The 27,321-nt window shown below is 39.4% G+C and overlaps 1 protein-coding gene across 4 annotated transcripts in view; it reads left to right on the top strand.

Annotated features, from left to right (window-relative positions):
• Positions 1-27,321, top strand: part of LIMA1 (LIM domain and actin binding 1) — a 95,075-nt gene that overhangs the window by 43,464 nt on the left and 24,290 nt on the right. For all 4 annotated transcript variants that reach the window (XM_036252921.1, XM_036252919.1, XM_036252922.1 and 1 more), the window contains exons 3-4: positions 6,223-6,268; positions 16,869-17,336. In XM_036252921.1, the coding sequence (XP_036108814.1) occupies positions 6,223-6,268; positions 16,869-17,336 (514 nt within the window). The remainder of the gene's footprint in view (positions 1-6,222; positions 6,269-16,868; positions 17,337-27,321) is intronic.

The raw sequence follows: 27,321 nt of genomic DNA, 5'->3' as shown, positions 1-27,321 counted from the left end.
TCCCCTATTGACCTCCTCCTCTCCACTCCCGCTCCCCTCCTGCCTTTCCCCACACTGTTGTCTGTGTCCATTGGTTATGCATATATACATATTAGTTCTTTGGTTTATCTCTTCCCACCCCACCCCACCCCCCTTCCCTTTGAGGTCTGTCAGTCTAACAACCAATTTGTACTTCTTAATCCCTTCACCCATTTCCCCAACGCCCCTCCCATCTGGCAACCAACAAAATGTTCTCTATATCTATGAGAATGCTTCTGTTCTGCCTATTCATTTTGTTTGTAGATTCAATTGTAAATAGATATGTATTCATTGCTATTTTGTTTGTTCATATTTTTTATCTTTTTCTTCAAGAATGTCCTTCAACATTTTATATAATAATGGTTTGGTGGTAATGAACTCCTTTAGCTTTTTCTTATCTGGGAAACTCTTTATATGGCCATCGATTCTAAATGATAGCTTTGCAGGGTAGAGTAATCTTGCTTGGTTATAGGTTCTTGCTTTTCATCACTCTGAATATTTCTTGCCACTCCCTTCTGGCCTACAGAGTTTCTTTTGAGAAATCAGCTGACAGTCTCATGGGAACTCCCTTGTAGGTAACTAACTGCTTTTCTCTTGCTGCTTTTAAGATTCTCTCTTTGTCTTGAACCTTTTGCATTTTGATGATGATGTGTCTTGGTGTGGGCCTCTTGGGGTTCATCTTGTTTGGGACTCTGTGCTTCCTGGACTTGTATGTCTGTTTCCTTCACCAAGTTAGGGAAATTTTCTGCCATTATTATTTCAAATGGGTTTTTGATTTCTTGTTCTCTCTCTTCTCCTTCTGACACCCCCCATGATGTAAATGTTGGCACGCTTGAAGTTGTCCCAGAGGCTCCTTACACTATCCTCATTTTTTTAAAATTCTTTTTTCTTTTTGCTGTTCTGATTGGGTGTTTTTTGCTTCCTTATATTCCAAATCGATTGTTTGCTTCTTGGCTTTACCTACTCTACTATTGAATCTATGTAAATTATTCTTTATTTCAGTTAGTGCCTTCTTCATTTCTGACTGTGCATCCTTCATTTCTGACTGCTCCTTTCTTATGCTCTTGAGGCCCTCACTAAGATTACTGAGGTTGTCACTAAGTTCATTGAGCATCCTTATAAGCAATGTTTTGAACTCTGCATCTGTTAGGTTGCTTATCTCCATTTCGCTTAGTTCTTTCCCTGGAGTTTTGTTCTGTTCTTTCATTTGGGACCTGTTTCTTTGTCTCCTCATTTTGGCTGCCTCCCTGTGTTTGTTTCTGTGTATTACTTAATGAGAGGTATCAGGCTAGCTAAGACCAGATGCTGCTTGATTGAAGGATTTTAGGAAAACCTGAAGCAGGATCCAAGACAGGCCAATCCTATGGTAAAGTCTTTGGAAACAGCTAGGGTGGGCCCAAAAACTGGGTGGGGCGGAGCCTCAGGGAGTCAGCAGGGCGTGGCTACCAGTGTGAGCCAGGTTGCTGGAGTCCCAGATATGGCCCCTGACTGTGGCCCCAGGGAAGGGCTCAACAAAGGAACAAAGGCCTCTGGCAGCACATCTGTTCTGGAAAAAGCCCCCTCTCCAGCCCTTGCTCCAATGCCAAACAACTCAGTTCTTCCCCATATGTCTCTGGTGCCTTTCAATCTGCCTCCCCCCTGCTGGAGCCTGGAGGGTGTGAGTCAGAGTAAGTCCATGTGCAGGCTCTTTAAGAGATGCTGCCTGGGGCTCCAGCCACCTCATCCTCCCTGAGCCTCAGTTCCCGCTGGTTTGTCCAGCCAGAAGATATGGGACTTCTCTTCCTGGCACTGGAACCCTGACCTGGGTGCCTGGTGTGGGATGGGGACCCCTTAGTCCTCAGGGAGGACCTTCCCAGCCAAGGTATTTTAAAATTTTTATCTGCCACACATAGGTGTGGGGCCAGCCCGTTGCGCCTCCGCCCCTCCTACCAGTCTTGATGTGGCTGCTTCTTTAATTCCGTAGTTGTAGGACTTCCATTCAGCTTGATTTCAGACGGTTTTCAATGATGGCTGTTCTGTAGTTTAGGTGTAACTTTGATGTGGTTATGCGAGGATGCGATACTGCGTTTACCTATGCCGCCATCTTGTTTTTTGTTTTTTAATATGATTTTTTTATTGATTTCAGAGAGAGAAAGGGAAAGAGAGACAGAAACATCAATGAGAGAAACATTGATCTGCTGCCGCCTGCCTGCCCCCTACTGAGAATTGAGCCTGCAACCCAGGCATGTTCCCTTACTGGGAATTGAACTTGCAACCTTTTGGTGTATGGGACGACGCTCAACCAACAGCCACACTAGCCAGGCTTCCCCTGTTTTGTTTTGTTTGTTTGTTTTTATGGTATGTACTCCTAGCGGAAACTGAACCTAGGACTCCCTGGTCCGCAGGCCAGTACTTCAGCCACTGAGCCAAACTGACCAGGGCTTGTTTTGTTTTTTAAAGACTTTTAGTTTTAGCTCTTACACTTAGGTTTTTAATCCATTTTGATGTAATTTTTGTATATGGCATAAGGTAAGGGTCCAACTTCACTTTTTTACATGTGGATATATGGTTTTCCCAACATCATTGAAAAGACTGTCCTTTCCTCATTACATGGTCTTGGCACCCTTGTCAAAAATCCTTTGGCCATAATGTGTGAGGGTTTATTTCTGGGCTCTCTATTTCATTACATTGATTTATATGTCTATCTTTATTCCAGTACTACACTGGGATTTTTTTCAATTGTGGTAAAATATATATAATATAATTTATCATTTTAACCATTTTTAAATGTCCAGTTCAATGGCATTAAGAACATTCACATTTCACGGTTTGGCTCAGCAGTTAGAGCATCAGCCTATGGACCAAAGAGTCACAGGTTCGATTCCAGTCAAGGGCACATACCTTGATTAGAGTTTGGTCTCCCACCCTGGTTGGGGTCGTATGGCAGGCAACCAGTCAATGTATCTCTCTCACATTGATGTTTCTCTCTCTATCTATCTCTATCTCTTTCTCCCACTCTATCTGAAAATAAATGGAAAAATATCCTCAGGTGAGGATTAAAAAATAAATATATAAAAAAGTTAAAAAAAAAAGAACATTCACATTGTTGTGCAACCATTACCACCAAGCCTTTGTGTTTTTTTATATTTTCACAGTATTCCATCGCATATATACATTATAACTTATTTACCAGTCTTCTAGGAATGAACACTAAGGTTGTTTTTAGTCTTTTGCTATTACAAGTAATGCTATCACAAATAATCTAATATAAAAGTCATGTTTGCTTGTGTGAGAATTTCAATAGAACAAATTCTGGAGTTGTAATTTTTGTAAAATTGACAAACTGCCTTTCATAGAGGTTTATTAATTTACCATCAGTATATTAGCTTTAAAAAAAAAACTTTTCCTACTTGATAGGTAAAGAATATTCTAAATGTTGTTTGAATTTTCATTTTGAGTTTGAACATCTTTTTTATTTGTTTAAGGACCATTTGGTATTCTTTTCTGTGAACTGTATGTTTATATTCATGCCTATTTTTCTATTTTGTTGTTTCTCATTTTCTTATTAATTTGTAAGAGTTCTTTATATTTTAGGGGGAAATTAGCCATTTGTCTATAATATAAGATGCAAATATCTCTTGTTGCTTGACTTACAGCACTTGTAATTCCATTTTCTTTTTTTTATCATCCTCACCCGAGGACCTTTTTCCATTTCTTGTTCAGGTAGAGTGGGAGGGAGAGAGAGGAACAGAGAAAGAGAGAAACATCGATGTGAAAGGGACACATCGAGTGGTCGCCACCCGCACAACCAACCAGGGCTGGGGACAAACTGCAACCAAAGTACATGCCCTTAGTGGGAACTGAACCCGGGTCTCTCTGGACCGCAGGCCGATGCTCTAACCGCTGAGCCAAACCGGCCAGGGCTAATTCCATTTTCTTTCATCATTTATTTATGGTCAATGAAAGCCCTGATTTTTGGAAGTTTTTTTACCCTATTCTGTAGGAAGCTCTGCCCAGTTACAGAGTAACTGGTGAGTGAGTCTTATTAATATCTGATTTTTAAAATTTAAACAGTGAGCCCTAGCTGGTTTTCTCAGTGGTTAGAGTATCAGCCCACGGAACAGGGACTCCCGGGTTCAGTTCCCACTAAGGGCATGTACCTTAGATGCAGTTCATCCCCAGCCCTGGTTCGGATTGTGCGGGTGGCAACCAGTCAATGTTTCTCTCTGTCTCTTCCTCCCTCTCTATCTGAAGATAAATGCAAATATATATATATATATATCTCCTCGGGTGATGATTGAGAAAAAAATTTAAACAGTGATAGGAGTGGAATAGTCATTTAATTTTGTAGGTGAGACCAGGAAATGAAGTGATATAACCCAGGTTACATAGCAGATAAGCAATGGTGCCAGAATCAAGATTTTTTTCTGGCTTCCATTTCTTTCTTTCTTTTTTTTAACATTTTTTTTTTTTTTATCCTCACCTGAGTACATTTTTTCCATGTTTTGTTCAGATAGAGTGGGAGGGAGAGAGAGAGAGAAGCATCTACATGAAAGGGACACATCAAGTGGTTGCCACCTGCACGACCCAACCAGGGCCGGGGACAAACAGCAACCAAGGTACATGCCCTTCGCGGGAACCGAACCTGGGTTTCTCTGGACCGCAGGCCAATGCTCTAACCGCTGAGCCAAACCGGCCAGGGCTGGCTTCCATTTCTTATGACGTTTTCTATTTAACACACATACTAAGGAAGTTCTGAGCTTCTGATGGTGTTAATGAACTGAACATTGGTTTTGGTAGAGGAATGGGCCCTTTCCCATTAGCCTCCTTTTCCTTCCCCACATGTCTTGTGAATTCTTCCCTAAGACAGAGAAAACGCAGCCCTTTGAACATATCCTTTTCTGGGGTTGGATTGGTGCTGAGTTCTAGGCATGCAGGCCCAAGGAGAGGCACATGGTGAGGATTCTCCAAGTGATGGTGCTACCTTCAATGCTTGACCCAGAGGCTCTAAGGTGGTTCTGGGTGGTCTTGTAGATTTGCTGCCTCCTGGTCTTCCCAGGCCTCCTTTGTCTTTGAATGGAGAAAACCTGATCCCCCATGAAAAACCTTGGGACTCATTTGTTTCTCAGGAATTTTCTGAGCCAAGTAATAAAAGTGATCAAATAAAGTGATAAAAGTAATAATTTGTGTAATAATGAATAATAAAGTATATATGCCTATTTATCAAATCTAACATGCCATTGACTATAGGCTGTGACACTATTTTATGCATTACTATGAAAAATACTGCTAATCAAAAGGACCAATGCTTGCTTAATACATACACTCACATGTCACTCTTATATGTACATTAAAAAAGTAAAATAATTTTTCTTTAAATGCCAAATTATAGTGTAATCTCTGAAGATATTTTAAGTTGCATTTAGAACAGCCAGTGTGGCTCAGTGGCTGAACATCGACCCTGCACCAAGAGGTCGCTGGTTTGATTCTTGGTCAGGGCACATGCCCAGGTTATGGGCCAAATCCCCAGTGGGGGGCATGGAGGAGGTGGCCAAGTGATGTTCTCTTTCTTCAATGTTTCCATTTCTCCCTACCTCTCCTTTTCTCTCTCTCTAAAAATCAATAAAGAAAAAAATAAGTAAAAAACATGTGTAGTACCATCAAATACATTTAACTGACACAAAGTGACAATAGCAATATTTAGACCAGATTCACACATGTACAGGCAGTGTGACTACTTCTGGTTTGACAAGAATTGAAGATTTCAGAGGCATTAATTTGGGGGAAATGTACATACTAGGATTAATGCAATGCTATATCCTTTGACTAATCCCAGGGCAGTTTTACACACGTGATCTCATTCAGTCTTCCCAACAATCCAGAAAGTAGCTATATAAAGTCATTTTCTAGATAAGAAAACTGAGGCTTACAAAGGTTAAGTGACTTGCCAGAAATCATAGTTAATAAGTGATGAAACTGAGACTAAAACCCCAGACTTTCTTTCAGCATTTGGCCTCATCAACTTGAGTATTTGTTGCATCAGAGCAGAAGACAGGAACAGCACAAGAAGTGAGGGCTGCTCTGGTTCTCGGCTTCTTCTGATAGAGTTGTTAAAGACAGTTGCTGTCAGATATAAGTTTGCAGAAGTAGTTTTCTTAAAGATTGAAATAGTAAAAATATAAGTTTTAATTTGAGAACATTCTCTTTTTCCCTTCTTCTCTGAAGGTACCAGAAAGCCGCTGAAGAAGCCAATGCGGAAAAGAGGAGAAATGTAAGTATTCAGAATCCCAGGGCATGTGGAACTTCAGGAGCAGAGCCTACATGGCCCAGCCACCTGCAGCCTCTGTGGGGCTCGGGCTCCATGTCAGCTGAGCCGAGCTTTTGTGCCAACTGGTCTGATTTGTGAGCCAATTGCTCAGGAGAATTTGGCTTAGGTGTAGGGTATCTTATTTTTTCACAGGCATTCTCCTTTTGAACCACTTTTTCTTTCCTGAGTTGAGTGAAGGACAGAAGAAGGCCAAGTGCTTTGCCTGAGGTTAGTAAAATGGCTTACTACTTCTGCTCAAATTAGAATACAGGGCTTCCTAGGCTGCCATCCTTTTTTCCAAATCAAACAACCAGAATTTCTGTATCTCTGCATTTAAGTGGTAGCTATGCCGCTGTTGTCATGTTCTGGGTTCTTTGTTTAAAACAAACTTCTTGACCCAGTCTAGTAAGCAAGTTTCTTAGCTGCAGGATCCATCAGAGACTAAAACCTCAGAATAAGCTCTCTGCTCATACCCATTCTTTTTTTTTTAATCCTCACTCGAGGACATTTTTTTATTTTTTGTTCAGATAGAGCGGGAAGGAGAGAGAGAGAGAGAGAGAGAGAAACATCGATGTGAAAGGGACACATCGAGTGGCTGCCACCCACACGACCCAACCAGGGCCAGGGACAAACTGCAACTGAGGTACATGCCCTTAGCAGGAACCGAACCCCGGTCTCTCTGGACCGCAGGCCAATGCTCTAACCGCTGAACCAAACTGGCCAGGGCTCATACCTATTCTTGATTCTCCTTGTTGGCTAACATCAAGTGGGCTGCATGGTGTATGTCTTTTGAAATCTTACTGATTTGATCTTATCAAGGGGAAAAAATAACTCACATATTTGTGCAAGAATTCTTTAATTTGGCTGGCATTACAAAAACATTCTCCTGGCAATTTTCAGTACCTAACCTATTTAAATTAGTGTATACCATGCCCCAGTCAATTTGGTCTCACTAAGGAAGGCAATGCTAAATGGGTCCTTTGTTTAATTTACCTGTAATTCAAAAAGGATCCCCTTGGTGCATTGTAAGAAAAAGCTACCATCATTTCACTCAAAATACTGGGTTTTTTTCTTTATTCCTTCTCTCTCCCTTGCCTGTTATTATCACCCTTCTTCCATCCTTCCTTCTTTCCTTTCACTCATTCATTTAACAGGTATTCACAGAGCACCTTCTATGTGCCAAGCCCTGTTTTAGGCATTCATAGACTACCTCTTTGCCACTGTGGGGTTTACATTCTAGTGGGAGTGACAGACAAATAAAGATATTGTATCAGGTGATGATTAGAGCTATGAAACACGTGCATCAGGTAAGAGAGACAGAGTGTAGAGTGTTCAAAGAAAGCCTCTAATAGCAAGACATTTGAGCAGAGATCTGAGGACATGAGCCAGGAAGAAGAATGATTCAGGCAAAAGATAAGAACTCATACAAATACCCTGAGGTAGAAACATTCTTAGTGTGCTTGGGAAAAGGGGAGAACAAGGTGATATAGGGTCATTGAGAGGACCTAGACTTTAACCCTGATTGAAGGTTTAACCCTTTGGAGGGTTTCTGTGCAAAGGAGTGATGTGATCTGATTTAAATTTTAAAAAGGGGAGAGACTGGAGCTAAAATGGCAGAAACACAGAGACCAATTATAAGACAATAGCAGTGATTTAGGAAAGAGATGATAATGGATTGGACTGGAGTAGTAACCATATAGGTGATGAGCAGTGGTCAGGATTCATACTGAAGGTAAAGAGAAAGAGAAGAATCAAGAATAACAGCAATGTCCTGGCTGGTTTGGCTCAGCGGCTGGAGCCTCTGCCTGAGGACCGAAGGGTCACAGGTTCAATTCCCAGTCTGGGGCACATGCCTGGGTTTCAGGCTTGATCCCTGGTGGGTGTCATGTGGGAGGCAGCCAATTGATGTATCCCTCTCTCCCTTCCACTATATCTAAAGGTCAATGGAAAAATATCCTCAGGTGAGGATTTAAAAAAAGAGAGAGAAAAAAAGAATTGTAACAGTGTTTTTGGACCAAACACCTCAGGAAATGCCATTAATTGAGATGAGGAAATCTGTAGTGAAAAGCAGGTTTAGAGTAGGAGAAATATTAGAAGCTCAACTGTGGACTCATTAAATATAAAAATTTTACTAAGATACTAATTGGATATGTCAAATAGAAACTTGGATGTACAAATCTAGAATTGAATAGATCTAGGTTGGAGATGAGATGAGATATGTATCAAAGTGTCAGTTGTATTTAAAGACAGTGAGATGCATTAGATTACCTAGGAAGTGAGTGTAGCTAGAGAAAAGGTCTGAGGTCTGAGCTCAAGGTCACCTTGGTATATGAAGGTAGGAGAGAAAAGGAAGAACTAGGAAAGGAAATTAAAAGAGAGCAACTGGTGAAATAGCAGTGAAACAAAAGAATGTCAGAAGTCAAGTGAATAAAGTGTTTTCAAAAGGAGAGTTCTCAACAGAGTCAAACACACAGATAGGCTAACAACTGACTGTTGAATTTGGCAACATGAAGGTCATTGGTCATCTTGTGCTGTTTGGGAGTGATGAGATAAAGGCCTGATTCGACTAGGTTCAAGACCGTAGGATGACAGAAGTTGACACCATGAGTGTAGACAAACATTTATGGAGCATCTCTTTAGTACCAGGTACTGAAGACACAGAAATAAGATGTAGTCCCTGCCTTCAAGGGACTGTTCAGAGTTTGGAAAATAGAATTTATAATCCCAGCATGGTAAGTATCATGTTAAAGAAATATTCAAAGTGCTGTGGTTGAATTTAGAAGAGACTCATAACCTGGGCTATGCCATGTCAAGGAAGGCTTCCCAGAAGTGGTGCCTGACTGAGCCCAAAGGACAAATTGGAATTAGCTTTAAAAGGAGGGAGAAGGAGTAGCAGAGGAAGCAGCACATGTACAACATGGAGGTATAAGAATAGAGTAGGCACCTTTGACAGTTGAAAAGATAATTGTCACATTCACCAAAATGGAGAATTTGGGAAAAGAAACAAATTAGGCAAGTCCGGTGTGGCTCAATTGGTAGAGCATCATCCCATGCACCAAAAGGTCACTGGTTCAATTCCTGGTCAGGGCATATGCCCAGGTTATGGGTTTGATCCCTGATCAGGATGCATGCAGAAGGCAACCAATCGATGTTTCTCTCTTACATTGATGTTTCTCTCTCTCTCCTTCCCCCTTCCTCTCTCTCTAAAATCAATAAAAATATTTTTTGAAAAGAGTAAAAGAAATCCAAAAACATTAAAGGTAAGGAATGAAAAGAAGAGAGGGAAGACTTCAGCCTTAGACAAGGATAAGTGTAAGATGCCTGTAGGATTTCCAGGGAAATTAATAGGTAAGGAAAGATATCTGGCTAGAGTTATTGGTTATGAGTCATCAATAGACAGCAGGTGGGTGAAACCAGATAATCTACTGAGAATATGTACAGAGAGCAAAGAAGAGGACCTAAGACAGAGCTTTGAGGGACCCACTGCAGAAGGGAGGAACAGAGGAAAAGAAACAGGAGTGGTCAGAGAAATGAGAAGAAGTCTAGGAAAAGGGGGTATCATATACACCATGGAAGGAAGGAATTTTTAAAAGCCAGGAGTAGTTAGTAATATCAAATGCTATAGAAAGATCAAATAAAATAAAGCAGAAGTGTCCATTGCACTTGGCAATTAAGATAAAAGGGCATAAACAGGTAATTAAAGAAAAAACGATAAACATGAAAAATATATTGCTAATAATCAAAGAAATGTAAATTAAGGGAATTATGAAATATAAATTATAATCTACACAGTTGACAAATTTTTTTAATGGATAATATTAAATATGTGAGGAAATATGAACTCATACACTGTTAGTGAGAAGTCAGTTAGGCAATACTTATTAAAATATTAAATATATTTTATACCCATTGATCCAGCATTTCTACTTTAAAGATTTATCATTGATAAAAAATCACAAATGAAATAAAATAAACTTAAAAGGACACTTATTACAGGATTTTTTGTATTACTAAAAATTTGAAATAATGCAGATATTCATCAGTGGGGGAATGGTAAACTATGGTACATACATTCAGTATAGTAGTATATTGTGTTGTATATTATAATATATATAGTATTGTACTGTATGGTTAAGATTTCATGTATTGACATGGACAAAATATCAAAAACACATTAAGTGATTAAAGCAAGGTGCAGAACAGTAAGTATAGTATGATTTTATAGAAAAAATGTAGTGTGTAAAAATAGGGGGGAAATTAGAGTGTATGCACCAAACTGTTGACAGTGGATATATATCTTGGTTGGGATGGGTCGGGGGTATCAAATGGGGAAAAGTATAGCATATATTCAAGACATGTATACATTCCTATATTGATTGTGACATTTTCCTCCCAATAAGTTTTTTCATTACTTTTCTAATTGAGAAAAATAAGGTAACAGCCCGGCTGGTGGCGCTCAGTGGTTGAGCATAAACCCATGAACCAGGAGCTTGCCTGGTCAGGGCACATGCCCAGGTTGTGGGCCCCATCCCCAGTGTGGGGTGTGCAGCAGGCAGCCAATCTATGTTCTATCTCATTGATGTCTCTAACTCTCTCTCCCCTCTCTCTTCCTCTCTCTCTAAATATCAAAGAAAAAATAAACATTTTTAAAAAGGTGTGCTAACTTATGTACAAAAACAATGGACAGTACTTGCTTAAGGCAAAAATAAACATTTAAAAATAAATAAATAAAAATAATAAAATATCCCTGGCCGGTTTGGCTCAGCGGTTGGAGCTTGGCCAGAGGACCAAAAGGTTGTGGGTTCAGTTCCCAGTCAAAGGCACGTGCCTGGATTGTGGGTTCCATCCCCAGCCAATCCATGTGTCTGTTTCACATCAATGTTTCTCTTTCTCCCTCCCTCCCTTCCACTCTATCTAAAAAAACAGTGGAAAAAAAAAAATCCCCAGGTTGAGGATTAACAAAAACAAACAAACAAACAAACAAACAAATAAATAAATAAATAAAAATAAGATAACAAAATGAAAAAAAAAATTTTTTCATCCTCGTTCAAGGATATTTTTCCATTGATTTTTTTTTTTTTAAATAGAGTGGAAGGGAGGGAGGGAGAGAGAGAGAACTATGGACATGAGAGAGACACATCGATTAGCTTGCCTCCCTCATGACCCCGACAGGAGCCAGGGATTGAACCTGTAAACCCAGGTACATGTCCAAACCCATGACCCTTTGATCTACAGGCTGACACTCTAACTGCTGAGACAATCAGGCCAGGAACAAAATGAAAAATTTTAAGAGGTAATTTGTGATGTTGATGGGTACTACTTCAGAAATATTTTGGTAGTAGAATTGGAGTGAGTGGAAAGTGATCAAGTGGAACTAGCAACTACAGGTTTTGTGCTTTCAAGACCCTTAACTATGATATACAAAACACAGCAATAACTAGAGGAAGACATAAAGTTGAAGGAGGGTTGCTATTTTGTTAACAAACTTTTTATTTTGAAATAATATTGAACTTACAGTAGAGTTACTAAGATACTACAGAGAGTTCTCATCTATCTCCACCTACCTGGCTTCTTCTAATGTTAACATCTTACAAAACTATGGTACATTTATCAAAACTTAAGATATTAACATTGGTACAACACTATTAGCTCAACTACAGACTTTATTCAGAGCTCACCAGTTTTTCCACTAATGACAGAAGGTTGCTTTGAAGATCCACTAGACTTGTGAGAAGTCTGAATTGTCTCCTGAAGATCAGGAAGAAGTGTCCATGTAAATTTGTAGAAATGACTGACCAGGTGAAAGAATACTTAAACATTCTACCATGGAAAAGAAGTTGGAGAAACATTTGGGAACAAGTGGGTAAATTTGTTCCTTTAGCAAATAGTGGAATAGTCTAAATTCCCCCAAATTTACTCCTCCTCTTCTCTTCCTCTTCCACACCTAGGACCCAGAAACACAAACCATTACTACAACCATCAGTTATATTTTCAGGTTCCCTTAAAGCATGGAATATGGCCCTGGCCAGTTTGGCTCAGCGGTTAGAGCGTCAGCCTGTGGTCTGGAGAGACCCGGGTTCGGTTCCCGCTAAGGGCACGTACTTCGGTTGCAGTTTGTCCCCGGCCCTGGTTGGTTGTGTGGGTGGCAGCCACTCGATGTGTCCCTTCACGTCGATGTTTCTCTCTCTCTCTCTCCCTTCCTCTCTCTCCCTCCCACTCTATCTGTACAAAAAAATGGAAAAATATCCTCGGGTGAGGATTAAAAAAAAAAAAAAAAAAAAGCATGGAATATGCCACATCTTGAAATCTGTGCTATTTGGGCACCTATACCCAAAATGACTGGCTGTCACTTTTCCGAGACACTCTCAGCCTAGGAATTCCTTCACTTCCTTGGAAGCTGTACAACCAGGTAGTCCATGTTTCCAATCCCACCACTGTATCCTGTCAAACATCCTTCTGCCTTTAATGTGACGATTCCCATGCCAATTTCAACATTAAATCTCATTTGACCCAGCCTCTTCATTTTACAGGTGGGATAACTGAGACCCAAAGAGGAAGGGACTTATTCAGGGTCATACATCTCAGAGTAACAGAGCTGGGGCTCATTCTAATTCCAACTCAGATGCTCCTGCAGAAAGGACACTGTGTTGCATCTCCATGGTGTTCCTGATCTGGATTCAGGAAGCCAGTTATGGTCCAGAGGCAAATCTGCCAAGATTCTCAGACTTGCTGGGTAGAATGAATAGTGTGTTGGATGTCACTTTGAAAAAGGAGACTAAGGTAGTGTAGCAGCCATTAGGGTCCTTGAAAACTTGCAGCATCCTTGACTTCCCACTGCCTTATTCTAGGAAAATAGTTGGGAAAAAGTTAAAACCTTGATACAATGACATCAACTAGAATCTTACCTTATTTTGTGCCCCACACCTTCAGTGTAGAACAGTTGAGACCGTAGATAGAGTAGAAAGAACAGTAAGAGACTTTAACCCAAGTTCCGGATTTGGGAAATGACTGGGTACAGTGGATGATCACCATTGTGAGGTATGGCTTAAGGATAGGAAGGATCACCCATTTAATAATTCACCACTTACTGGGTGCCTATTTTTGTCAAATACTACATTACATACTTTAATATATTCTCATTTATTCTCCATAATAGCCTTGTATGGTAGTTTCCAGAAATTAAGAAACTTGCCCAAGGTAATTTGGCTGGGTGGAGCTGATTTATACAAGTAATACATGTTTACTGTAGAAAATATAAAGAGAAGAAAATATTAAGTGACCCATAGTTCATTACCCAATGATAACCCAGGCTGTCTCAGTCCAATACTCTTTCACTGTGCTGACCAATCTGCTTTTTGTTGTCCTTTTTGTTCTATACCTCTTGCATCTTTTTCTTCCCCAGAAAGGTTGTAGCCTCTGCTTCTTCCCCATCTTTGCTTGCCTCATGTCTCAAAGACCTGGACAACTGGCATGGCCTGGCACGTGCTGCCAGGAATGACTTAAGGGTGTGGGCCTTTAATGCTATCAGACCACATAGCCTTGGCCTTTCCCTTTTTGTCTCCACTCCAGCACTTTTGAACTTGTATCCTAAGTGCTCCTCCTTAAATTGCCCTATAAGGGATGTTGGGACACTGCTGGTATTCTATCACACATCCCTCTCTTCCTGGCCATCACAAGAAAAGTAGAAATGACAATTTTCAATGCCTTTACGGTAATATCAAAGTTATTTAATATTCTGTGGAAGCCTTTGTGTGATATGATGATGTATAATTTTATTTTTGTATTTATTTTATTACACAATGAATACATTTTTATTTATTTATTTTTTTCTGCACAGACGGAGGGTGGAGTACATTTTTATTATTAAAAGAAAATACATAGTACACTGCTGGTGGGAATGCAGACTGGTGCAGCCACTATGGAAAACAATATGGTGTTACCTCAAAAAATTAAAAATTGAACTTCCATTTGACCCAGTGATCCCACTTCTAGGAATATACCCTAAGAAGCCTGAAACACCAATCAGAAAGAATATATGTATCTCCATGTTTGTAGCAGCACTATTTACGATAGCTAAGATCTGGAAACAGCCCAAGTGTCCATCAGTAGACGAATGGATAAAAAAGCAGTGGTACATATACACAATGGAATACTATGCAGCTGTAAGAAAGAAAGATCTCTTATCCTTTGAGACTACATGGAGGGACCTGGAAAGTATTATCCTAAGCGAAACAAACCAAACAGAGAAAGACAAGTATCATATGATCTCACTTATTTGTGGAATATAATGAACATAACAGTCTGAGGAATGGGGTAGTCCCAGAGATGTGGAAGTGGGGTACAGACTGACAGTCCCCAGAAGAGGGGGTGGTGGGGTAGCAATAAACCACAGAACTTATATGCATGTATGCATGAACAATGGACATAGACAACAAAGCTGGGGACAGGGCAGGGAGGGTGGGGGAGTGGGGAATCAGTGGGGGAAAAAGGAGAAACATCTGTAACAAAAATAAATTAATTAATTAAAATAAATAAATAAATAAAAAGCAAAAAAAAAGAAAGAAAATACAGCCCTGGCAGATTTGGCTCAGTGGTTAGAGCGTTGGCCTGTGGTCTGGAGAGACCAGGGTTCAGTTTCCGCTAAGGGCACGTACCTCGGTTGCAGTTCGTCCCTGGCCCTGATTGGGTTGTGTGGGTGGTGACCACTCGATGTGTCCCTTTTACGTCGATGTTTCTCTCTCTCTCTCCACCCCTCCCCCTACTCTATCTGTACAAAATATCAAAAAAATGTCCTCGGGTGAGGATAAAGAAAAGAAAAGAAAATACAAATGCCCATAATCCGTGATTCAAGGGTAACCCATTAATATCCTGATGCTTTTCCTTTTAGAATACTTTCCTATGCTTATATTTATGAATATACCTGTGTATTATAAAATGGGATTGTGCTATTTTATAATTTGCTTTTTCCACTCAAAAGTATCTTATGAGCATCTTTCCACGTTAATAAATATATGTTGATCACATGATTTGCCTCTGAGAAAAGTAGTGTCCAGTTACCAAGGCAGAATGCCACTTTGATTCTCAGAGCTCCTGTTTGGGCAGGGCAAGGGCAAGGCAGGTAAAGTCAGAGACCCAGATGACTCATCCATTGTGTGGCAGGAGGTAGCACAGGGCCAAGAGTGCCGCCAGCAGTTAAGGTAGCACCAGCTTCCGGAGCTGTTTTTTTAAATTCTCTCTTTCCCAACAAGAAAGCTTTTCATGCTTCTTATATCTCTGATCCATACTTGCTTTCCGCAGTGAATCTTGTCAGCTAAGATTTAAACACTAAAATCAAGCAGTTGTTCTTATGAAACTTTTGTTTTCAAGCCTCGGAGCTACTCGATGAAGTGGCTCTCAGAGTGTGTTCGGGAAGAGTAATAGGGTGAGAGTCTTAATTCCCAATATAGCTGTTAATCCTGTTTAATTCCCTGAAGTCTTTCAGTCCTAGGTGGTTTGTCTTTTCTTTCTTAGTTGATAGACCCATGAGTCACAGACTACAGGAATGGAGGGCAAGAGGTAGTCCTGGAATTTGTGATTTGTTGGGAAGTTGCTGCTGCTGTATTTAGAAGTACTTTCAGAGTCCGAAACATTACATTTTATTTGAACAAGAATGTTTCCTCTATTATTGTGGAACAACACTGACAGTTTCCAAGTTGTTTTCCATCTGTCTTATGTTTTTTAATTAATTTCATTTTGACCCAGGTGAGAGTGAATTCTTCTTAGATATGTAAATGTCTATCCTTCAATCAAGAGGTGTTGGTGCTTTCATATGAAGTCTGGATATTTTTCAGCCAAAGGATCTGTGAAATAGTGAATTTTCTGATAACTGAGAATTTACACATGGACATATAGGGAAGAGCAGGAAAAAAAGAATTAGATTCTTATGTTAAAGTAAAATTTGACTCTTTATATGCATATAAATTATGTCAGATATGATGAAAATACATTTCTGTATTGTTTATGGAAATACATGTAAAAGTTTGATGACTTCTTTACATTTCTACAAATAGTAGCAATCCTTGATGCTATTATCCACAATTGCATAGTTTCAACTATATTGCTATTTGCATCTTTGTTTTTAAAATAAGAACAAAAAAAGTGGGATACACCTTGTAATTTTGTGGTGTGTAATGATGAACTTTTATGAATGCCTATTTACAGTGTTAAAGTACCTGGTGTTTGCTTTTTCTTTCTTATTTACCCCAATAATCTTTGGATAAAAATCTCTTGTCTCCATTGTAACTGTCATTAGATCTGGGCTCTCCTTTCTCCTCATTTTGTCCTTATAAGGCTATCCTGTTTTATCACTTCCTGCTTCAGCTCCTGACTTTTTCTCTCTTCCCCTCTCCCTCTCCTGGGGTGGATGCTTTTTCTCCATGTGGCAGGGCTGTAACTGTTCACAGCTGTCTGAAACGCCAGTGGACCTGGAGCAGCTTGGAGTTTTAACTTTCATTTTACAAAGAACATCATGTTTGAATATTTCAGCAGGCAAGTTATAACTGGCACTTACTTCTTGTTCTTCTAGAACACTGAAAATCTCCCCCAGCACTTTAGAAGGGGAATCCTGACTGCATTAAAGAAGAAGTGGGAGAACCCAGTGCTGGGAGCTGAGTCTCACACAGACTCTCTGCGAAGCAGCAGCACTGAGGTCAGGCACAGAGGCGACCATCCTCCTGCTGAAGTGGTGAGCAGCTCTGCCTCTGGGGCCGAAGCGAAACGAGAGGAACCGGTCCATCCCAGACCTAGACTTGGATCACCTGCTGAAGCCCATATTCAGAATCCGTATCCTCGCATTGAGGACAGTGAGCATCTAAAAGACCACTCAACAGAAAGTAAAAAAATGGAAAATTGTCTAGTAGGAGAATCCAGGCATGAAGTAGGAAAGCCTGAAATCAGTGAAAATACAGAAGCTGCAAACAAAATAGAGAAATATAATGTTCCGCTGAACAGGCTTAAGATGATGTTTGAGAAAGGCGAACCATCTCAAACCAAGGTAAGGATTGGGAGGGTTTAAAACTCGATAATGCCAATTCATGTAATAAACAAAGCTGGTTTTTGTAATCCAAACAGTTTGAGTAGTGGCAAACATGTGGTCAGTATGTCTTTTGAATCAAGTTAAGTGAGTTCATTAAAATCTAGAATTATTTGCATAGATGGTAAAATTTGTGAGTCTCCAACCCCATTTCATGTTAAATCAAGCTTACACCGGTTTCAGGTTGGTGTCTAGAGATGAAGAGAGTTTGATGCCAATGGAATTATGTGTTTTTATACACTCGCCCTTTTAATTTGTCTTCCTGTGTCTTTTGTCATTTGCCGTTTTGGGGGGTGGAATTACTGCTGAATCGTTCTCTTGGGCACAGCTGCAGGCTGAGTGTTAGGGCCAGAGTTGAACATTAAGACTGAGGCTTAGTTGTCTCTGCTAGCTGAATCCCTTCTCTTCTTCTCAACTTCCTCATCTGTGCCTTCCAACAAATGGTTTCTATCAGCCAAAATCCTCTCCCAGGAAAAATCAATGAAGGTAGCCAGACTAGCTGTGGCCTTCAGGATTTTTGACTTGCAAATGCACAGGGTTGCATTTTCCTACAACTGCGAATGAAATTTGATCCTTCGTGTGGATTGCAAACCAGGTCCCCAGAGGGAATTACTTAACTAGAAAATGAGTTACATATGCTGGTGACTTATAACACAATCCAGGGGCCGCAGAACTGGTAAATTTTTCCAGTTTTCTCATACTTTCCTGCATATCTGGCTTTGTACATGAGGATGGTTTGTTACAACAGTCATTATAATGAAATAAACAGAATGGGAAGCAAAGCCATCATTTACTTTAGATTCCATCTAGATGGCAAAGCTGAATTTTTAAAGCTAAATATTTGGCCCAAATCCTTATATTTGTGAAGTAATGGTATGAGATAAAAATTAGGTAACTATTCTAACCCTCAATTATATTTGGGGTGACTTAGTCAACCTCTTTCCATAACTTACAGTTCCTGGAGATTTCCTGCCTAGAAACTTTCTTGAGTGCTTAGGGCTCATCTATTTGAGAATGTAGAAAAAATTTTGAATTAGTTTTAGCTCTATTTTAACACTGAAACCAGTTGGCAAGAGATGTAACCACAAAGCAGTTTTATGGCTTTTCTTAAACTCTCATCCTTCCCAACTTTTAGTCCTCTAGGCCTACCAATTCCCTCTTTCTTCTTTATGGTCTTAATAAAAAAATTTTTCATTTAAATTGGAAGAAGAATTTTAAATACAAGGAAAAAAAATGTCAGAAACCCTAAATAGAGAGGAAGGGGCTTTGTTATGACTCAAAGCACCATTGTAAGTCCTGTCCTCCCAGACCCTGCTAAGGGGCAGGACAGCTGATGTCATGCCAGCATACACAATGTAGATTCAGTGCAAAAGGCTGGTACATGTCAAAACTGGCCTAAGGTAGGAAATGACTGGGACGGCAGCAAACAAAAATGCTGATTATGTGTAAGGATCTGGTGAGAGACTTTTTTCTCATAAATTCCTGGTGAGAGATGGGTCAGAACAAGCCTATCTCTTTGTGGCTGGTCAGAGTGGAGAAAAAATCCACATATAATGAATTGTGAGTCCCCAACCCAATTTCATAGGCACTGGGCAGCTAACAGTCTATGAAGATTGGGGGTTGGGGAGTGGTTGTCCTAAGATCAGGCTTTTAAAAGTGCCTTTTAAAACTTCTTGAATAGTCATTTGTCACTTAATGGATTGCTTAGGGAGTGTGGCCCTTGGATTGCAGCCCTTGGTTTTATAGCTGTTTCTAAATAAGTATCACTATCCATGTTGGAAACAGTATAGATTTCTTTTAAAAGTTTTGTCTAATATTTAAATAAAACTATTAAAAATGTTGTCTACTTTAGACTGAAGAATAACCAATTAAAACCAGGTTATGGTTCTTTTTAACATAATTTCAGCTTTAACATGGGTAAGGCTTTAATCAATTTAATCAATTTGTTGTTCCACTTATTTATGCATTCATAGGTTGATTCTTATATGTGCCCTTTCTGGGGATCGAACCCACAACCTTGGTGCATTGGGAAGATGCTCTAACCAACTGAGCTACCTGGCCAGGGCCTCATGGTATATTTGAATGCTTCTAGTTAGTCATATTTTAATCGTGTTAACTTGTTTTATATTACAAAGGTAAAACAGTACATTCGGCTAAAATAGAAGTATCTGAAATTAAAATGGTAGTTTCCCTTGTCTCATCCCTTTTTCACTTATTTGCTACTTCCCTCCCCTTAGACTTCTAAATCCATGAATTTCCCTTAGAATTTCTGTTCCTGTTATCATCAGGATCATTATATGAATGGCTAGCATCAAAATGCCAAAAAAACTTCACTCATTAATATGAGACTACAACCGTCCTTCTTCAAACAATCCAACATTTACAAGAAGGTATTCTTTTTGTAAGTTCATGGAAGTGACACTTGGTATTTTGTTTAGCTTTACCTAACACTGGTACATAACAGTGTGTATGCGCTGGTGTAGTGGAGCAAGCCCTTGAGAAAATAAGGAAACGAAGCTAAAATCTGATCTGTGTTCATCAGATATTTTATCCATAGCCAAAAAAATCTATAATCTACATCAAAGGAACATTTTATGTTTGCCTTCTTGAAGAATGGGTAGATATCCATAGGGAATCTCTATATTGTTATAAAAGTATCCATAACATTTTCTCCTTTCATGGTTAATAATTGCATGTGTTCTCTTTTCTACTTAATACGATTTTTCTTCTGCTTTCTTAATATCTCAAGTAAATTATTTGGAATTAAATTCCAAGAAGAATACAATTTTGAGGATGTTCATAATTAGTATCAATTGCATATTTTTAAATCATAATTTTAAGATGGGCTTAGAGAGGAAAGGGATTTGAATAACTGTCAATATCACTATGGTCATCCTAATGTGGGGAAGTATATCTTTAATTTGCTTATCAGAGAATTATAAATCTTAAATTGACCCAGCATTACACCTCCATTAGATACATTGCTAGTACTTTAAATACCAATAACTGGTTTTGTTAAATAAACATAGAATTGTCTTTGTTTTTCTAACAATGCTATTTTTTTTATATATATCCTATTAAAACCACATTTTTGCTGATTTATTATATTCACCTATAGTTTATAGCTTCTTCCGTGATTTCAAATGTAAATAAGAATGACTCCTCTTTGTAGTGGATCATTTCTCATAAAGACCTCATACATTTTATTTACCCCTGATTAGTAACTCTGAGTAACTATTTGGTCTTTTGTGGTAAGATAATAATGGACCCAGGTATAAAGGTGCCAGTTAAAGAATTCTGATCTTTCTTACTATTTGTTGCCCTACATGGCCATTCTTGATGTGCCAACTGGAGACCATTCATCTCTTTTCCGCTTACTTTCATGCCAACTAACTGCTTAACTGGTTTCCAACTGGTTTTCATTACCATAAAGCATGTTGAAAGTAATAGCAGGGGACTGGAACATTCTCTAAGCAATGTTGGCTATATTAGAATTTGGAGGGACCAGAAAGACATCATTTACTCCCCAAATATTTACCACCTTTCTCTTCTTTTTGTTGGACTCAATCCTGGATTAGACAACATGTGTGTATCTGATGAATGTATTAGTCATTTCCTTTAGTCTTCTACCTTATCAATGAGTTTCAAGGAGTGAGAAATCCCCATCAAGATCACGGACATAAATCCCAGAACTATGAGGGACTATAAGAGGTTATTAATCCAGCTCACTGCTCTCAGGCAGTTAAGATATATATATATATATATATATATATATATATATATATATATATATATATTTTTTTTTTTTTTTTTTAATCCTCACTCAAGGACATTTTTGCATTTATCTTCAGATAGAGCGGGAGGGAGAGAGAGAGAGAAACATCGATGTGAGAAAGACACATCGACTAGCCATCACCCACACAACCCCAACTGGGGCCGGGGACAAACTGCAACCGAAGTACGTGCCCTTAGCAGGAACCGAACCCGGGTCCCTCAGGTCTGCGGGCCAACGCTCTCACCGCTGAGCCAAACCAGCCAGGGCCAGTTAAGACATTTTATAGATGGAAACAGCCAAGGTCAGAGGAGTTAACTAATATACCCAACATCGTGTGGCTAATTAATATCAGAGCAAGGACTGAAATTGTATAGTACCCTTTCTACCATATAACACTATCTTCATAAATATTATGATCACTGTTCATTGGATAAAAGCATCTGGCATGGCCTTACACAACTTTGAAATCTAAGGAAACTGGAAAAAAATTAAAACATATCAACAGGTGTGTTCTCAAAGAATTTAGCTTTCTATCTTTCCTCTTCCCACATTTTTAGCAGATTTGTACTAAAACTCTTGAGTTAGAAGCTTATGGTTTTGGGAGGTTTGTTTTTCTTACATTAATGAAATAGTCATCTGAATAATCTCTCTCTCTCTCTCTCTCTCTCTCTCTCTCTCTCTCTCACACACACACACACACACACACACACACACAGTAAACCAGAAAGTAGACGAAAAAGCAAAGTGAACCAGGAAAAAAAAAAAAGAAGCCTTCATCGGTTGTGCACAGTAATATACTTATCATTGCATAATAGTTTTTACATTATTTTAGTCACTGTGTACTCACTGTTTTGTATGCTTATCTTTTGTTTGGCCTTTTTTATATAGACCTTACTGTGTATCTTCCTAGTTCATATAGTTATCCTTTTATGGCAACATGCTATTTCATTATACTGTTTAATCATTCTCCAGTAATTAGGGTTTTTAGGGGGTTTTTTTAGCCTAATAAAAACCTCTAAGCATCTTGGCAGAAACATTTTGCTTTTAGTTATTTGGGATAGGGGGCTATATTACTGATATTATCATGATCGAAAGATATAATTTATTAAACATTCTTCTTACATAGTTTCAGCTTGTTCTCAAAGATTATGCTTTTTTTTATTTTTTTATCCTCACCCGAGGACATTTTTTGATAGTGGGGGAGAGAGAGAGAGAGAAAGAGAGAGAGAGAGAGAGAGAGAGAGAAACATCGACATGAAAGGGACACATTGAGTGGTAGCCACCCACACGACCCAACCAGGGCCGGGGACAAACTGCAACCGAGGTACATGCCCTTAGCGGGAACCGAACCCGGGTCTCTCTGTACCAAAGGCCAACGCTCTAACCGCTGAGCCAAACCGGCCAAGGCAAGATTCTACTATTTTATAACACCACTAACACAATCTAAGGACATAGTTAATTCGCCAGCACCTCATCAGCATTTGGTTTTATCCTTTTTATCTTTTTATATTAATTTAACAAGCATGAAGTGTTACCCTGGCTGATGTTGGTTGAATGTCATCCTGTGCACCAAAAGGTTGCCAGTTTGATTCCTGGTCACAGCACACACCCAGGTTGTGGGTTTGGTCCTGGTTGAGGTGCGTGCAGAAGGCAGCCAATGGATGTTTCTCTATCACATCAATGTTTCTCTCTCTCTTTTCTATTCCTCTTCCTTCCTCTCTCTCTAAAGTCAATGAAAACATTTAAAAACTAAGTATAAAGTATTATCTCTCCCTCCTTTTCTTTTTTTTTCTAATTGCAAAAATAACACACAATTTTTATAGAATGCTTAGAGATACAGAAAAAATAGAGAAATCCCACCACTGGAGATCAGTCCTCCTTCTATATATGTTGTTTTAGTTAAATGAGGTTTATTTTTTCTAAGAAGGTCCCTGGAGAAGGAAATGTTTATCCCACAATACTTTATGAAATTAAGGCCAGGCTTTATCTACACCCTGTGATACTCGTGCATAGTTCAGCAAACTCTCATTTTTTTTTCTAAAAGTTATCCTTCCTTCATTCTTGACTTTGGAAGGATGAGAGTCTGCAGGAAGGTCAGAGTTGAAAAGTTGAAGGAAGTGGCTGAGAGAGGTAGGAGCCTCTCAGTAAATTAAAGTGTTGAAAATAAACTTTTAAAGAGATTTTTTTTTCTGAAAATAGGGGTACAGGGGGGCAGACAATCTTGCTTTTTATTTGACATTTGGGACCTAATTTATTTTATTTCTTTAAAAAAATGTTTTCCAGAGAAAAGAAATTCTATGGACTGCTGGCTAAAAGCCCCAAACTCTTATTCTGTTATTTGTGCATTTTGATGTGTTTATGGATTCACAGAGAATATTTAAGGGGCGTTCACACTAAACAGAGTTACTACAGTCAGCTGACAGGAAGGAGGACATGTGGGTGGGGTGAGGTCAAGCCATAGGAAATTCCAGAAAGTTTTTAAATGTCTTGTCTTTTATCTTGGATCTTAACAGATTCTGGTGGTTAAGGATCCCTCAAGCATCTGAATAAAAAAGGCTGAAATGTGATAAAAATGAGTTACAGAAGAGTATTTTAGTGTCAGGATTCCTGGTGTTTTTTTCTTTCTGTGTTCCTCTACTTCCTTGAGAAATACTGGAGGAAACCCCTCCTTCTTCCTGTACCTCAGATTACCACTTGTAAATGAGGATCATAAAATTCATAGTAAATGCATTTGAGATCTTGTTATTCTGGATATTTGAGTGGTTTGAAGGTGTAAAGGTATTTAGAAAATGCTTAGTGCTTCACCTGGGATCTCATTAAATGCTCTCAGCTAAATTCCTCCTCAGAACCAGTATCAGTATAACTGATTTCCAGAGTTTCTCTTTCTATTTTTCTCTAAGACTAAATAGCTTTTCAAATTCACTTTTTTAGGACTTGAAAGAAGATAATTCAGAATATTGATACCCTCATGAACGAGAAAGCTTTTCTTTTCTTTTTCTTTTTTTAAAAAAGTCTCTTTATTTAACCCAAAGGTTTAAAAGAAAAGCTAGCAAATATTAGAAATTTTATGCATCTAAAACCAAAAACAGTCTCTGCCCTGGCAGGGCATGATCTAGTTCTAAATGGTCTTTCTCCCAGGAACCACCAGTGCAGGGATTTCCCATGTGACTATAAGTACAGACAGAAAACTGAACTCTCAGCAGGTTGCAATATGTAACATATGCTCTTTGAATTGTACTTGAACTTTACCTTTTGACAGGATGTAAATATTTGAAATGCTCTAGCATTAAGAATGCAGCTCTGGCCCTGGCCGGTTTGGCTCAGCGGTTGGAGCGTCGGCCCGCGGTACAGAGAGACCCGGGTTCGGTTTCCGCTAAGGGCACGTACCTCGGTTGCAGTTTGTCCCCGGCTCTGGTCGGTTGTGCAGGTGGCAGCCACTCGATGTGTCCCTTCACATTGATGTTTCTCTCTCTCTCTCTTCCTCTCTCTCCCTCCCGCTCTATCTGAACAAAAAATGGAAAAATGTCCTCGGTTGAGGATTAAAAAAAAAAAAAAAAAAAAAGAGAATGCAGCTCTGGCCGGTTTGGCTCAGCGGTTGGAGCGTTGGCTTGTGGACCAGAGAGTCCCGGGTTTGGTTCCCGCTAGAGGCACATACCAAAAAAAAAAAAAAAAAGAATGTAGAACCTGTTATGTTTCAGTTAAAAAAAAAAAAAAAAGACTCAGCCGGTGTGGCTCAGTGGATTGAGCTTCGTCCCATGGACTGAGAAGTCCAGGTTTGATTCCTGGTCAGGACACATGCCCGGGTTGTGGGCTCGATCCCCAGTGGGGGACTTGCAGGAGGCAGCTGATGGATGTTTCTCTCTCACATTGATGTTTCTATCTCTCCCTTCCTCTGTCTCTAAAATGTCAATTAAAAAAAAATTTTTTTTAAATATATATTTTCAGGCTTTCTCTCTTTTTGAGTCCTGAAAATTCTAATTTTTATAGTGGTCATCTTACAGTGCGGCAGCATTTGGGATAAATCTTTGGAATTTCATTTACTTTAATTATCTGCAAATGACATATGTTTTGAAAACAAAACAAACAAACAAAATGTGGATGGGAGGGTAGCCTGCCAAATTTATCTTTTTGCTTTGGTGAGTGATCTTCATCTCCAGATTGGGGGCTTCTCCCCGAGTAAGAGTAGGTTGCATTATATGAGTCATGTGGATATGATTAATGGCGCAGCTGACCTGGGTATAATATGGCAAGGTTAGAGTTGCTACAGTTTATTTGGTTTTTATTAAAAATAGATTCAACTAATAATGTAAATAGCAAAGCTGACTAAAGTAAAATTATATTAAATGTATATTGAACTTGCAAGAAATTATACTCTTTTTGATATGGTACAAGCAAACCAATCCTTGGCTCTGACTTTTGAAGTGGTATGTTTTCTTTCTTTGTTATGTTAATCCTCACCTGAGGATATTTTTCCACTGATTTTTTTTAGATAGAATGGAAGGGAGGGAGGGAGAGAAAAAGAGAGAGAGAGAGAGAAAGAGAGAGAGAGAGCAAGAACATCGATGTGGGAGACACACATCGATTGGTTGTCTCCCAAACAACCCTGACCAAGGCTGAGGATGGAACCTGCAACCCAGGTACATGCCCTTGACCGAGAATTGAACTCAAGACCATTCAGTCTGTGGGACAATGCTCTAACTGCTGAGCCAAACTGGCCAGGGCCGATTGATGTTTCTATCTCTCCCTTTCTCTCTTTCTAAAAAATCAATTAAAAAAATATTAATTTAGCCCTGGCCAGTTTGGCTCAGCGGTTAGAGCGTCGGCCTACGGTCCTGAGAGACCCGGGTTCGGTTCCCGCTAGGGGCATGTACTTCGGTTGCAGTTTGTCCCCGACCCTGGTTGGTCGTGCGGGTGGCAGCCACTCGATGTGTCCCTTCACGCCGATGTTTCTCTCTCTCTCTCCCTTCCTCTCTCTCCCTCCCACTCTATCTGTACAAAAAATGGAAAAATATCCTCGGGTGAGGATGAAAAAAAATATATATATATATATATATAAATTTAGCCCTGGCCGGTTTGGCTCAGCAGTTAGAGAGTCGGCCTGTGGTCCAGAGAGACCCTGGTTCGGTTACCACTGAGAGCACGTACCTCAGTTGCAGTTTGTCCCCGGCCCTGGTTGGATCGTGTGAGTGGCAGCCACTCAATGTGTCCTTTTCACGTCAATGTTTCTCTCTCTCTCTCCTTCCCACTCTATCTGAACAAAAAAATGGAAAAATGTCCTCGGGTAAGGATTTTTTAAAAAATTGAAAAAAATATTAATTTATCTTTATTGTTGAAAGTATTACAGATGTCCCCCCTTTTTGCCCCCATTGACCCCCTTCTTTCTGCTCCCATCCCTCCCATACTGAATCTTGAAGGAACAGCATTTGCTAGACAACAGAAGGATAAAATGGTAACCCAGGGAGGGAACTCATTTACAATATCATGGACCTCACAGCAGTTTGCTTTTCCCAGAGGGTAAAGGTGAAGAAGAGAATATACCTACCCAGAGAGGGTAGGCAGGGGCCAGATCTATAACTGATCATCTGTGATATACTAAGCACTTTAGATTTAATTCAAGGAGTGATCAGGAGTCCTTTAATAAGTTTAAACAAAAGCGTAACATAATTATATGTGGGATGGTTACTTTGTATTACTTGGGATAACGGTAGCATCATAGACTTCTTTGGAAGGTAGAAGAAGCAAATAGAAAAGTAATTCAGTCATTCATCCAGGGCAGCAACAGCAGGGATAGGTAGTACGGAGAAGGGAAATAGCAGATACTGCCAGCAGGACTTGGCACTTTGGAGACACATGTCATTGTTGTCTGGGACAAGAAGATTTCCCACAATGACTGTTTAAATTACAAGGCTTTCTGGTTAAACTGGTTAGGCAGTGATCATTGGCAGAGAGCGTAACCTAGATAGAATTAACTTATTCTTCCCTGGGTACCTGTAAATATGTAGTGCTTGATATTTATAATACTGAAAATATATTCTGTGGAATATAAAATTAAATATAAAATATAATCCCTTCTGGATTTTATTTATAAAGGAGATTTGCAGTCCTCCTCTTTGAATATTGCATCAAGATTTCCCATCTTCTGTCCAGCCGGTGTGGCTCAGTGGTTGAGTG

Source organism: Molossus molossus, unplaced genomic scaffold (genome assembly GCF_014108415.1).
Source record: "Molossus molossus isolate mMolMol1 unplaced genomic scaffold, mMolMol1.p scaffold_m16_p_10, whole genome shotgun sequence".
In the NCBI taxonomy this organism is placed as follows: domain Eukaryota; kingdom Metazoa; phylum Chordata; class Mammalia; order Chiroptera; family Molossidae; genus Molossus; species Molossus molossus.
Note: the sequence above shows the minus strand (reverse complement) of the source record. Positions and strands in the feature narration are given on the sequence as shown.